General features: G+C 41.0%; 1 protein-coding gene across 2 annotated transcripts in view; it reads right to left on the bottom strand.

The window, feature by feature from the left end:
• PRKG1 (protein kinase cGMP-dependent 1) overlaps positions 1-15,326 on the bottom strand; it is an 884,536-nt gene that overhangs the window by 753,756 nt on the left and 115,454 nt on the right. Inside the window, exon 1 of one of the 2 annotated variants that reach the window (XM_070945008.1) lies at positions 14,487-14,797. The exons of the other annotated variant lie outside the window; for it this stretch is intronic. Coding sequence (XP_070801109.1) covers positions 14,487-14,797 — 311 coding nt within the window. Of the gene's footprint in view, positions 1-14,486; positions 14,798-15,326 lie in introns of those variants that run through there. 2 annotated transcript variants of the gene reach the window in all.

The following is a 15,326-nucleotide window of genomic DNA, read 5'->3' as shown; positions in this document are numbered from 1 at the left end:
CTTGAGCCTGGTGAGATTTGAACTTGCGGTAATTGCAGGCAGCTGGTGCCATTTAACAGCACTTTAGTCTGCTGCGCCACCAAGGCTCTTACTAAAAATATGGAACACTTCACGAATTTGCGTGTCATCTAGTCTGACATTATTACAGGTCTACCTTGTATCACACACAACCTCATATAGTTCATTACCTGTTTCAATTCTTGATGTACCGTGTTTCGCCGAAAATAAGACCCCGTCTTATATTTTTTTGAACCCTGAAATAAGCGCTTGGCCTTATTGCCATGCGCTCAAAAGCTCGATTGGGCTTATTATCAGGGGATGTCTTATTTTGGGGGAAACAGGGTAATTTGCCTTGTGCTAGCAATGAATTATCATGGTGCATTTATGAAAAACAGACCATCCTTTGTGCAAAAGTCCATTATGAAACAGATACTGAGGAATGGCAATATTAAGGAAGTAATGGGAAAATACTTAAAACTTCTTAGGAGGCTCCTTCGCTGATATTAACGTAGCAGTTATTGAACAAAAAACTTCAATGCTAAAATGGCAAAGGTACTATTCCTCGGTAAGAGATTCAATTGTACCTGTTCTAGCTTGAACAGTGGCGGTTTGCTGCTGAAAAAAAAGTATCACTACTATCATCCTAAAATGATATTTGTCAATCAGCTCACCAATGTAAGAACAATGTTACAATAATAATAATTTATGAATGATACCATGTTTCTCCCAAAAGACGACCCACCTTGAAAAGAAGCCCTACCACGTTTTTGAGCGTGTGCGATCAAATTAAGCCCCACCCACAAAATTAGCCCTAATTAAGACCCCGCCCACCCTGGGGTGCAGGGGGTGGGGCAAGACAGGTAAAAAATAAGATAGGGTGGGGATGGGGGGTAGAGCTGCCCTATTTACCAGGCCTCGCACACCCCGACACCCGCCTCGCCTTCTTCTGCAACCGTATCTTCTGCGGCCACTTGCTGCCACTCGCACGCATTGCCTTGGCCCCCATTTCACTTTCAGATGCCTTCCAGGAGACATCTGCAGCCGATAACAGAGCTCCAGCTCCAGATAAATCCAGAGCTCTGTTATCAGCTGCAGATGCCTTCCAGAAAGCCCTCTGCAGCCGATAATAGAGATCCAGATAAATCTGGAATTCTGTTATCAGCTGCATCTGAAGGCAAAACAGAGGCCGGGGCAATGTGTGCTAGTGGTGGCAAGCAGCCGAAGAAGTGAGCCAGCAGCGGGCTTCTGCTGGGCAGGGCTATTAGTGCCATGACCGCAAGGTGAGTCAATAATTAGAACCCTCCAAAAGGAAGGCCTTTTTGGGGGGATCAAAAGAAAATAAGACCCAGCCTTCTTTTTGGAGAAACATGGTATGCATTAATATAGTTATCATTATCTGTATATTCTTCATTCCTCTTTTTTACATATGTCCAGGTCAGTGGACTCTAAAATCCCACTCACTATAATCATTCTCTTAGTATGGATGTAGATGTATTTTAAACTTAGGTTAACTTTATATATTGTTTGAAGAATTTTATAGCATATGCTATAATAGACATGTTGATTTTCAAGATGTTACAAGTCACTTCATTATTTGGTCTCATTCGGCAACTTATAGTCTTTTCTGGAATCTCTAAAAAAAGGTTAAAATCATGGACCAAAATTTGTTAATCTGAGACGTTTCGTTACTTATCCAAGTAACTTCATCAATCAAAATAAAAAAAATTAGGTAAAGAGTCAAAGAGTCGTTGAAATATACCAACTCATGCCATACCAACTGCAGGGGTTTCTCCCCAAAATGTGTTGCAATATGTCAATGAAGACTCAATCATCCAGACCAAAAGTATCTAAAAAAGGATAAAATCATGGTAACTGGACCAATGTTTGTTAATCTGAGATGTTTCACTATTTATCCAAGTAACTTCATCAGTCAAAATAATAAAAAAAAAATAGTTAGACAGAGTCAGAAAGTCGTTGGAATATACCAACTCTTGTCACACCAACTGCAGGGATTTATCCCCAAAATGTATTGTAATATTTCAATGAAGACTCAATCATTGTTGCTGAGGAATAGTGCAGATAAGTTACGGAAGAACTGCAAATGATAAGGATCCATTTTACTATCTACTCTAAAGGTCTATTACGCTGCTTTCCCAGAGCTAGTTTTTCCCACTGACTAGTAGTTCAATCAATATCTCCCAGTTCAATAACTTCACACAGACCAGATGTTTGTGACAGAAGGACTGAGGAAGTAAAGAGAGACTCTTAAAAAGAACCCAAGCCACACATAGCCCTTTAAATAATCTGTTTAAAATCATGGCCTAACGCTGATCAAGCTATTTGCCTTAAAAGGGCAAAAAATCTGTAGAAATAACGAATTGAAAATGCAGAAAAAAGTAGAATCAGGAGAGACAGAATAGCAGTTGTGACTGTATCATTCATAAAGGGCTGGCTTAGCAGGTTCTTATAACCAGTAAGATTGCAGCAAAAAGTATTAATTAAAGAGCAATTAAAAAGCATGGGATAATATAATAACTGGAAGAAATAGATTGCTATTGATGTGTTTCAGGGAGGGTAAGACAATCTATTTGTGAAAGAGAGTAAGGTTTGTGCAGGACTGCTTTATGCCTAAAAGTCTATAAATTCATTGCAATGCCAACTGATCTGTATTTGTGGGTGAAATATCACATGCTTTTAAAAAGTGTTATTAACGATCATTGACTTCCCCTACAATTCAATGTTTTTCATTGTAGTTAATTTACAAGTACAACACCAAGTTTGGAAGGATGTGTTTATGTTCAAGGCAGACCTAACTCTATTATGAATAGTGTTTATGGAGGAGAGTATTGCATCCAACGTCTTTAAGTGCATGTCAAAATGGCACCAGGTTCTGAAGCTATATTTAATAGCTTTAAGATGGTCTCCTTAAAAGCCAATGCTTAAAGTATTCTTGAGGTTGGAGCCCTCCAGAATTCACCCAGTTGACTGATGGTGCTTTTAATATTATAGCATACTGTGTGTCATTTCTGGCAGGAATTTCAAGATATTTATCTTCATATCATTATCCACACACAGGCTTAATTTATACTGAGCTCACAAAAGATTGTCTGAGCTGTCCCGGAAAGTAAATGAAAGTTGTGTGAATAAATATTTCCATTACATCTAGGAAAAATGGGCATTGGAGAAAAAAATCAGGCTGTTTATTCCTGGCAACTTTTTAAGTGCACTTTTTTCCTTTGGTGGTGTTTTCTTTTAACATAGTAGTACAAACTGTATGGTTGTCATTGCGAATCTAAAATAGTAAAATACAGTTTAGTACTTATTGAAAGCAGAAGACCATGGAGATTTCTAAAAGCCTGGGAAATATTTCCAGTGTTCTTTTAACTTTGCAGTGCAAATAGATGGAACCTTTGTATCTGAACATTTTTATTATAACTGCTAGTCGGGGAGAGGAGCAATGAGACTGTCAACTGTAGCCAGACAATTTGCACAACTACCTTTGAATATTACATTTGTGGAAGGACAGGACTTCTGTGCCAAGGAGGAGGCTTATCATGGCTTCTTACATTTTTACACCCATACTTACACATTTCATGATAAGCAGCATTATGCAAAGTGCTGAAAAAGATTTTAGTTAGTAAAAAGTAAAGGCAAGAGAGGGAAAAAAAGAAGTCTGTTTCATCCTATTACCATTAGTTTAATGTAAAAAAATATACTCTACCGGTAACTATCAAAGCACACTTCGATAATGCTGCCACATCGAGAAAGGGCTTTGAAATGAACTCAGAAACTAATTCCCAATGCAGGCCTGCCCAATGAGCTGTCCACAAAGGAAAGGGACAAAGCAAGAACTAGAAGTTCTGAGCCCAACTACCTTGTTTTCTTTGCTCTCAAATACTTTAAATAAACTTGGATGAGAGAAAAATATGGGATAAAAACACCAAGCAGATTCCCTGCATTCTTCCCAACCAGAATGGGACTTCAGAGCAAAACCTAACTCCTCCAGCCAAGAGAATAATCCATGACCACTCTTTTTATATATTACTTTAAGAAATGTACTGTATGTCTGTGCTTATTCCCAGGTAAAATAGCCCTATGTGGCATGGGACCAGTCTATTGGAGGGACTGCCTGTTTTCTCTCGTTTCTGCTCCAGGTCCAGCAGGAGAACATATTCCAGGTCCCTTGAATCAAACAATGTTGTTTTGTTGGACCCAAGTCATGTCTTCTCTGTGGTTTTGCCTGCCCTGTGTAACAGCATCTCTGCAGAGATGCCAATGGCTTCAACCCTGTCATAAAGTTGTTTCCCTAGGTGTTAAGCAAAGTTACTTTTGTGACTTTTTGGAGTGTTTGGAGTGTTGCTATTTTAACCAATGTAATTAACCAATTAAGGAGTGAGGTGGCTGAAAAGGTTAGAATCTTGGGCTGATGAGCAGCAGGCTCGTGTTTTGAGACCCAGTTGCTGCCGTGGGGCGGGGTGAGCTGCCATCACATGCTCCAGCTCCTGCTGACCCAGCAGTTCGAAAGCGGGTGACCAAGAGTAGATAAACGGGTGCCACTTCAGTGGGCAACTTTACGGTGATATGAAAGAAGCCCCCAACTGGGCAATAATGATGTCACTAGCAGATCCTTTCACCACAGAAATGGAAGTAGTAGCAATATTTTAACCTAAATGTTCTGAGTTGCGATGGTGATTTTAATCTTTGTACACCACCCAAAGTCACTGCTCTATAAATTGTTTAAATAAAATACAAATAGCCAACTGAGTTTAATATCCAAGCAGGATGAATTATGTTTAATTATTATGATCATTTGTTAGATTTATATTGTACCAGGAGTTTGAAGAAACCCATGGAGCAGTTTATCTTTCCATTTTTGTCCCCATAAACAACACTATAAAATATATAATGACTGGCCCAAACTCACTTGGAGAGTGAACTTCCATAGCTGAAGGAAGTTGAGTCTTTCCCACCTTAAGTTACCTAAAGATTCAAGATACAGGAAGTCCTCGAATGATTTAGTGATCATTCAAAGTTACAATGGCACTGAAAAAAGGGACTTATTATTATTTTTCACAGTTACAACCTTTGCAGCATCCCCATGATCATGTGATCAAAAGTCAGATGCTTGGCAACTGACTCATATTTATAACTGTTGTTGTGTCCCAAGGTCAGGTGATCACCTTTTGTGACCTTCTGACAAGCAAAGTCAATGGGGAAACCAGACTCACTTAACAACCGGGATACAAATTTATCAATTGTAGCGATTCACTTAACAACTGTGACAAGGCAGGTCATAAAATGGGGCAAAACTCACTTAACAAATGTGTCACTTAACAACAAACAGAAATTTTGGGCTCCATTGTGCCATAAGTTGAGGACTACCTGTATACAGATAGCCATTAACTTACAACCATTCATTTAATGACTGTTCAGAGTTAAGACAGCACTGAAAATAAATACTTATGACCAGCTCTGGCACTTTCAAATGTTGCAGCATCTTTGTGGTCACATAATTGCTATTTACCACCTTCCCCGGAGGCTTCTGACAAGGAAAATCAATGGGGGAGGCTGGATTTGTTTAATGATTGTATGATTCACTTAATGACTGCAGAAAAAAATAAATAAAATCAGGCTTGAATCATTTAAGCACCATTTTACTTAGTAATGGAAGTTCTGGTCCCAATTGTGTTTGTAAGTCTACATGAGGTATTATACAGGACTACCTATAATTTAAGCGAGCTGAAATTATACAGTTACAGTCATTTGGTGTATTCATCATGTTCTTTTCTAGGCTAATCATGTGTGACCCATAAGTTACAGGACTTAACAATGCCCAGTTGCATCTCTGTTGGCTCACTCTTTACACGCACGTTGTCAATCGTGTAAAACATTACAGGTGCAAAGCCCTCGAAGTATATAATCTGGCTTGAAGGAGGCAGAAATGAGCAAGAAAAAGCAAGCCGATCCGAAGAGACAGCTCACCCCTTACGCCGCACAGTTCAAATATCCCACATGCAGCTGAATCCTCATCACACAGGATGCTTGTAACAGGAGCGAGAGCTAGGATGGCCCAACAACTGCACCACACAGTCTCTAAAAACCTCTGAAATTGCCACAAGGAGGGGACCTATCATCCCAAGTTAATTCTCAACCGACTTATCCAAAGCCTTACTGCCACAATCAAGGAGACTAAAGAGACAGAGATGGGGAAAAGACCAGCGTTTTAGCCTCTGGTTGCTAGGATACAGTGAAGACCCTCCATCGCTAAGCAGACAAGGGAGGATTTTTTTTTTAAATGTCTAGGCCTTATGAGCAAACAGCAGTCAGAAAAAGAAAGATGCTCCTTTTCCCTGCCCATCTCTACTCTGGGGAAAGAGGCCAGCCCTTCTCCAATAAAATAACATGCCCCACAAACCTTCAAATAGTTTCCTCAATAAACTAGGCAGAGGATGGGCGATTAATATTTGGAAAGCACAGGCCTGAGTCTCAAGTTAACGACCTGCCAGTCTACACTTGTCCATTTTGTTTATTTGTTTATTTGAAATATAAAGCTCTTCTAGCCGTTTGCTGTGTTAAGCTGAGTCAGAATATCTGGAAGTTATCTTATTGATGTTAGTGTCATCAATCTTTTTTTTTTTTAATCATTGTTTATGAATGAATTCCTTAAAGGAAACACATAGTTAAGCGAACACATTTTGAAGTGACAAAAGCAAAATGCCATTACTCTTTTTGTACCACATAATGAATTGCATTTTCCATTAAATCTTTTAACAGCAGCACCCAAACTGTCTGTCTTGCTGTAGAGAATGGAAGTCTAATAATTAGATTGGAATACGGGCCATAAATTAAATTGTGCAGAATTGAGATTGGAACTCTGCACAATACAGGACGGTTTTGTATGATACAAATCAGCCTGCCGTACCCTGAAATCTGGTCTGTTTACCTGCAGTTCTCAAAGTCTTGTTGGCTGGTAAGGATACTGTAAGAATCATCAGCCCACACATCTGGAGGGCATCAGATGGCCCTAATAAATAATACTTACTGTAGAATATTACTAAGGCACATTGGGTCATTTATATGGTATAGTCATCTGAAGAACCAGGCTTCACAGTATGTTCTATCATGTTGGAAGCAGAAAATAAGTGCATGACTAATAACAGCAACTTAGGGAAGGCAGATAACAGAAAATTACTATCTGGGTTTCTGGAACAAGCTTCCAGTGTCTTGTATTAGATGTGTTAGCACAGAAACAAGAAACATATGGTACAGCATTTATAGTTCCTGTTCTCTCCCTTATCTTTTCAGTCAAGTCCAAATCCAGTAGAAAAGCTGCAGGTTTGTTTGTTTGTTTCTATTTCTATACCGCCCTTCTCCAAATAGGACTCAGGGCGGTGAACAGCCAAAGTAAAAAGCAGAGCATACAAAATTTAAAAAACAGTATTAAAATAATTAAATATTTTGGCCGTAAATTAAAACAACCCAATTTAAAATCAATTTAAAATTTAACTCAAGCCAGCCCAGCTAGTTGAAATAAATAGGTTTTCAGGACCCGACGAAAAATCCGGAGGTCTGTTATTGTACGTAACTCTGGGGGGAGGTTGTTCCAGAGGGTGGGCACCGTCACAGAGAAGGCTGTCCCCCTGGGGGTCGCCAGCCGACATTGTCTGGCGGACGGCACCCTGAGGAGGCCCACTCTGTGCGAGCGTACTGGCCAGTGGGAGGTAGTTATAAAGCAGAGGTGGGCAACTATGGCCCCTTTATAAGCTGTGGACTTCAACTCCCAGACTTCCATGCGGGCTCAGGAATTCCGGAAGTTGAAGTCCACAGGTCGTACAGATGCCATAGCTGCTCACCCCTATTCTACAGGATATTTCCCATGGAAAATCTTTTATTCCCATGGAAGATTTTACCCCACTCCTATTTCTTTAGCAACTGACACTGTCAGCAACTGTAGATCCAGCCCAGTTACCTATCTGGCCAATTTAACCTTTCTGTCAGATAATTAAATTCTCTTTGTATCTTGCAGATACAATTCATGTAATTTCATCTTAACTTCCATTCATACACGTCTGCCTAAAGTCTGGGCCAACATTTGGTATGAAGTCTGTAGGTCAGCATTTCTAAATCACTTTTCTTTTTGGTCTGGCTAGTTCAAGCTTAGTTAAAAGTCAAAAGGCTTGCTTTATAGGAAAATGTCAGCAAAGTATCCCAAATGGGGAATAAAACCAACTTGATGAAATAAAATCAACTTGTATTGATTTTATTTGTACAGGAAGTTTTTGTACAGGATGTTTCAAAGGCATTTTATGGTGTCACATACCTAGGCATTCATTTATTTATTTTCACAGAAATGAGTGGAATTTACTTCTGAATAACAGTCCTGTTTATGTCTGCTGAAAAGAAAATTCCACTGAATTCAATAGAGCTGACTGAATGGCAATCAAATTATAAATAATATAGTTATTTTTAAAAAATAGCTATAGTTAAAGAATTCTTGCTTTAAATGTGTTCCTGATTTATGACATACATTTAAGAGAAACAAGCAAGGAAAATCTGTTCTCATATCTACATAGCCAACTTCAGTATTACAAATTTACCTGTTACAAATCGTATTATAGCAAATATTTGCAAATTATTCTTTCGCAGGAAAAAACAATCTAACGGGTTTCATAATAATCATCTGCCTCAATCAGCAGAAAGTGGGAACTGTTTTACTGAATTCACAAATAAAACTAGCTAATGTGAAACAAACCTTAGTTCAGGGAAGGAAGAAACTGCTTTTATTCTCCAGTTAGTAGCTCATTGTAGAAAAGGAAAACGTTACTTAAAAAGATTTATGCAGCTTTGCTGTAATGAGGTTCCTCTCTAATTCTGCTATATGATTAGTTTTAAGTGACCATCAGTAAGAGAGAAAACTCTTCCTAAAAGCAGCGTCTAAATGGAAATGTGATCATTGTACATGATCCCAATGTAAATTATTGTGTCAAAATAGAACATTTATTCAGTATGGAACCAGAAAAAGAGGGTTGTCAATTACAGGAAGTTAATGAAATCATAACTTGACCTATATACTGTATCCTCTAGAATATCCTTCCTCTTCCTGGAGCTACTTTCAAATAAACTGGATTGTGGCACCTACATCTGCCAGTTGGTGTAACTGATTGTCATTATTTTTTTGGACAAATATATCCGATGGCATTACATTGGGGAAACTTCACACTTACCCTCATCTGCTTAAAGTTTTTGTGTTTTCATGTACTGTATTTTAAGTTGTTCTTTCTTAAGTACACTTTCGCTTTTTCATCATTACCATATCATATCCATGACAGATTATAAAACAGTCATAAAAGGAAATTAGTGCCTTGTGAAAAATGCCGTATGTCTCCTTTAGAGGTTTTAGTTTCCCCACAGAACACTTCAGACAACAAGTGTGAAACAAGAACAGGTATTTTTTTAATAAAATTTATTTTAAAAGTTCCAAAGCAAGATGTATTACAACAATCTTTCCAGTATGTCCTTTTCAAAAAGGGAAAAACCAGTAGACCAATAGAAAAAGATTTTGAAGCAGGTGTCTGCTTTTCCCCCACTCCCTTTCCTCTGAAGCATTCAAGCCAGAAAGAGGATAGAAGCCAAGGCACATCTTTGAGGAAAATCAAAAAGTGGACTTGTGAGTTATTTCCAGACTCAAATTGAGTGTTATATTGGCGCTCACTTGAATTTTCTTCTAATTCCAACATTTATTAGACATTACCCTAGATATAATAAGTTCCCACTGATTCACCTTCTTACCATTATCTGCTACACCATGATATGCTGCCTACATTAAACAATGTTTGATGGAAAGTACTTCTCTTTTTCATTTTCTCTCTGCCCACTTTCTAAACATATTGTTACAGTCTCTTCTTTATATTTTTTGACTTGATCCATTACTATGCTAAAGCAATCCATAAATGCAGCAGGATTCCACAGAACCATCAAACATGGTAGAAGATGCAGCTTACAACTTCTTCCCTTCTCCAAATACAAATTTAATATATTAAAATACCTAGGAAGTTTGTGAAATAAACAAAAATAGCCACAGTCTTCCAGAAACTGTAAAGTTTTGCATGAAGACATTCTACATTCAAGCCATGAGATCACCAGTTAAAAGGCTGGTCATGAAAATGATTATGGCTTGAGATTGAAAAGAAGTTTCCAGACAGAATAAAGTCACCCTACTAATGACTTTACAACAGGGATGAAATTCAATTTTTCCCCTACTGGTTCTGTGGGCGTGGCTTTGTGGGCGTGGCAGGGGAAGGATATTGCAAAATCTTCATTCCCAGCCCACTCTGGGGCCAGCCAGAGGTGGCATTTGCCGGTTGCAAAACTGGCAAATCCAGAACCTGCTGGATTTCACCCCTGCTTTACGACTAATAATGGACAGTGCAGTAGCTCAGCAGTTAAGACACTGGGCTTGTTGGCTGGAAAGCCCAGGTTCAAGACCCATTTCCAACGGGGCAAGCTCTTGTTCTTGCCTCATCTCCTGCCAACCTAGCAGTTCGAAAGCAAGCAAATGTCAGTAGATAAATAGGTACCATTTGGTGGGAAGGTAAGAGTGCTCTGTGATGTCATGCTGGCCACATGACCGCAGAAATGTCATTGGACAGTGCTGGCTCAATAGCCTTAAAATGGAAATGAACACCACTCCCTATAATCGGCAATGACTAGCGGGATCCACAGGGACTCCTTTACCTTTTTACTTTTTTAAAAAAAACTACATGTGATATTTTCTAGAACTTGTAGGACTACAAATTTATAAAAATCTCAAGAATTTCACTCCCAATACATTTGCAAATTTCATTCTTACAGACAGGCTCAGAGTAGAACAGAAAAAGCTGCCCTGAATAAAGCTTCCCTACTTAACAATATTTTGAACCGGATTTTGGCACTCAGAGAAGAAGGAACCTGTGGCCAATGAGATCTACCCATCCAGCATAATAGACCTCTTTTTCTATAGTCCTCAGAACAAATGCCAGAGGATCCTTCCTAAATGTCATGACTATTGTAGAAAAAGGAGTTGAGAGAAACCAGAAACACAACAGGACACAGGAAAGCCACAAGAATATTTTATCAAACACTTGAGCGAAGGAAAGTTGTGACATTAGTCATGCATTAAAAAAAATGTATATTAAGGACATTTAGGAGATGGGAAAGAGAACAAATCTGTTCTCCATTCCCTGGGGTTTTTTGCCCCGGTTATTCCTGGCTACAATTATGAAGCATGTACAGTGTTGTAATCTCACAGTACTTCATGTCTCAGCAGAATGGAATGTAAATTGGGGCATTTGTTCTAACAGAATGTTAGTTCTTCTGTACTTTTAGTGGAACATAACACCAAAGTGAGAAAAATCTTTGTTTTCATTAACTGTGTGAACCTTTACAATTCAGTGATTTAATCTGCATTTTAGTAAATGTAATATTTCTCTCAGCCTCTCTGACAATGTTACCTTGGTTTTATCCTCATCGTATACTCCAGACTCGGAGCCTAAACCACTCAACGTGATGAGTGAATTCAAATCGATGTCTCTGCCAGCTATCCAGGTGGCAGAGTAATTGTTTGATAGCCCCACTAAGTACCCAGATTGGCATAACTTGCACCGGAACGAAAGAAATTATTCAAGTAGTTTGCTGAACAGCAATACAGCAAAGATGGAGTGGGTTGGCAATTGACTTTCCTAGCAGTCAGCGCCAACATGTTACAAATGCCCTTATCGCTGCCAAAAACGGAGCTCAATTTTAGATTTATGAATCAAACTTAAGCCTGCCTAAAAACATTTTTAACACCAAGAGCTTGAGCTGCATATGTGAGCTTGGCATACTTTTCTGTGGTTCAATGTGAAACTCTTATAACTGTACAATTTAAGCGTAAAGATTCAGGCTGGATTCTCTCCTAAGTCTAGTTTAATCAGCCATTCCATTTCAGTGGTGGCCAGCCAGGTATTTAAATAAACACATTAAAAAACGATATAAATGCAAGAATAAGCCAGAGGAAAATTTCAAGATCACTTTACCAACTTATAATTCTTAGTCTTCCAGTTTAGATTTCCATCTAGGATAACATTTTATCCTTTATCAATCATCAACAGTAGAGACATAACTATTACTGTTTAGATGTGGATTCATTTAGCTAATAATAATGGATAGTATTGAACATAAGATGGCATTTGTTCACTTTTCTGAATAAAGGCACTTATTACACTGAAATACATGACTTGGTGTGTTAAATCAAACTTTTTCTTAAAATAAGCAAATGCTTGGTAACTCTGAGCACCCCCAAATCGATGAATAATGAATAAGAAACACCTCATGTTGTTAAGTATGTTAGCATGTATCTATTATATATTAATATGCATGATACTTTAGGAAAAGATCTAGTATGATTCTGTACAGAATGTTTAGAGAACTCCAAACTGTTGAGAGTAGATCTCATTCAGTTTGGTGGAGTTTAGTCCACTGTAAGATACAATAAATGTGTATCTTTTCAAGACAATTAAATGCACAGCATCTGACTATCACTGCAAGGATACAACTCCTGATATTTTAAGGTAAAGATATGCACACTGTGTCACATCAGATGGTGAGACTTAGGACATTCACGCCTTGGTTGTCAAAAAGTGGAACCAGGCACCTTCCCCCATCCTGGCTGCTCTCCTCTTTCAAAAACCCTGTCAGCTTCACTACACCAATTGTGTAGGCTGTGAAGCAGGACAGGCATCTCTGAAAAAGCTCAAGAAAGATTTGAGGAAACAGCGGAATAGTGAAAGGAGAGGAATCAAAAGGAAATCCTGCACTGGCAATGCTATGCCTGAGGGACAACTTAAATTATGAGCAGGGAATGCCAAAGTTGACAGGATAAATCCAAGGTTTCTTCTGGAGGATGGAGGAGCATAGAGGAAACTCACATTCTCATTCGGCATGCTCAGACTGCTGCATAGGCACGGGGCACATTTGGAGTGATAGGGCTGGAGTGGTACACGTGATATAGTAATAGAGAAATGCAAAGTGTGTGTAGCATGTCTTCCCCTCATTATCAAATCATTGCAACAAGCCTCTCTCCACAGCTAGGATTAGAAGGAGAAGGAGGCCAAAAGAGATTTGACTTCTTTCTTTGAGAAACGGTAAGCCATGATCTCAGGAATTTCTGATCTTTCTCTGCTGCTTTACAGCCCACCCCATCCCCTGCCCCACTCAAGAGACCAGTAAGGAATAGCAGACAAAGCTTAGGATGAAAGAATAAAGTGATTCAAAGCCTTTTTTTTTTTCCAACCAGAAAAGGAGAAAAAAAACCGCAAACACCCAAAAGGTGAGAGGGATTAAAGCAAAGCTAAACTCTTCTCGGAAATGGTAGGAGAAACTTCACAGGGGAAAAAGCGAAGCGCTGAAAGACAAGACAAGGTATACAAGCCTTTTATGTTCTACTCTCATTTGAAAATGAAAGGAGAAAGTGACGGAGAGGAAGAAGATAGTGATATTTTTTCATCTGCTTTCTGTTTAACCCTACTGAACCATCGTTTGGTGACAGTTCTCTCCCACCTTGTCCCTTTGATGGGTAGCAGTTGCACTCCTCGGAAACATCCCGGAAGGGTGTCAGATCACTTTTTAAAAGGTCATTTTAAAAAAATAGAAATTCCTTTACAGAATTTTGCCTGTCCGTGCCCAGTCACCAGAGGAAACTAGCCTCAGGGGCAAAGCCTTTTGCTTCAGCCAACATTTCCCAGGGGATTAGTTGAGTTAGTCTCTTGTACACAAGACAGCAAAGAGTCTTAAGGCACCTTAAAACCTACCCATCTCTTACTCTAACAAACAAACCTGATGGTCTATGAGGATGCCAGGCTCTTTGGCTGCCCTTACATAAATAAATACCTCCCAGACAGAGTGAATGGAAACCCTTCAAGCCCCCCCCATCCCACCCCATCCCCCAAAATCTTCAGGTTAGGGAATTTGGTTCCTACCTCCAAACCGCCAGGGCAAACCGAAACCACCACCAAAAAAACCCCCAAAAAACCCCAGATAGAAACACATACCACGCTGGTAGAGAGCCAGTCTGACGATGCTGTTGTGATAATTTGGGAAGAGGGAAACAGACACAGCATTTTCACACTCTAGGGGGGAAAAAAAATTTCCTCCCCCGGGGAAGGGGACACCGAGGTACCTCGATACCTGACAAGAGCACAGAGAAATGCTGAAGGTTGGATGTGGCTTTAGAAAGGTGGCAGCCCACCAGATGCCAAGAGTTTAGGGCTTAGGAGGGGGGAGAGGAAGAGGCAGAGTGGGGCGGCGGGAAGGGAGAAGCGATTTCTGAAGATGAGAAGCGATGGAAAGCAGGCGGCGGATCCACAGGGCGGAGTGGAGGGAGAGCACGGGCGACAGAGACAGAGACAAGCGGGGGGAAGAGAGCGAGATCGACCACACCACAGGGACGCCACACGGACACAACGGCTTACTGTGGGCTCTTGGGGTAGAAAGGCAGGGTGACATGGCTGAGGTCCTGGATGTCAAAAGCCGTGGGCTCGGCGGAAATGGCCTGCCTCTTGGTCCTCTGCTCGCCCTGCAAGGTGCCGGAGCTTTGCTGATGCGCCTGTTGGGTGGCGGGCCGGATCACGGAGCGGTACTTGTCCAGCTCGTTCTGCAGCTTCTGGATCAGCTCGTCCTTCTGATCCAGCTCCAGTTCCAGCTCGTCGATGAGCGCATCTCGCTGCCGGAGCTCCTCGATCTTTTCTTGCAAGGCATATTGTAAATCCCGCAGCGTCCCCATCCTCAACCGCCACCTCTTCCTCCTCCACCACCACCTCCTCCTCCTCCTCCTCCTCCTCCCTGGGGCTCCTGCCTGCGCCCCCCGCTCCTCTCGTCGCAACTTTGCCCCCCGCCCCGCCGAGTAGCCGCCGCCGCCGCCGCCTGCCGCTTGTCCCACTTCAAGCCAACTTTGCCAATCGCTGCTCCGAGCGACCTGCTGCTGCCGCCGCCGCCGCCGCCGCCAGCAGATCCCGTTCGCCCTTCAACGCACGCCTCCAGCCTGGCTTGGCAAAGAAGCCGCTGCCGCTTCGCTTTCGCGTCGTTTCGGCAGAGCTACGCGGAGGAAAGGAGAAGCCCCACCATCCTGGTTTCGGCGCCCAGCTTCACCGACGGCGGGCTTGCAAAGGGCGATCGCGAGCTGCCGCCTGCGTCAAGCTAGACGGGAGAGAGGGCGAGAGCGAGCGAGAGCCGAGGAGACGGCGGGAGGAGGAGGGAAGCCAGGCGAACGAGCGAGCGAGCGAGCGAGGGGCGTCTGCAGCATGCCGTAGCAC

This window comes from Pituophis catenifer, unplaced genomic scaffold, assembly GCF_029215685.1.
Source record: "Pituophis catenifer annectens isolate HBS135680 unplaced genomic scaffold, rPitCat1.0.hap2 SCAF_6, whole genome shotgun sequence".
Lineage (NCBI taxonomy): Eukaryota > Metazoa > Chordata > Lepidosauria > Squamata > Colubridae > Pituophis > Pituophis catenifer.
The sequence above is the reverse complement of the archived record's forward strand: the minus strand, read 5'-3'. Positions and strand labels throughout refer to the sequence as shown.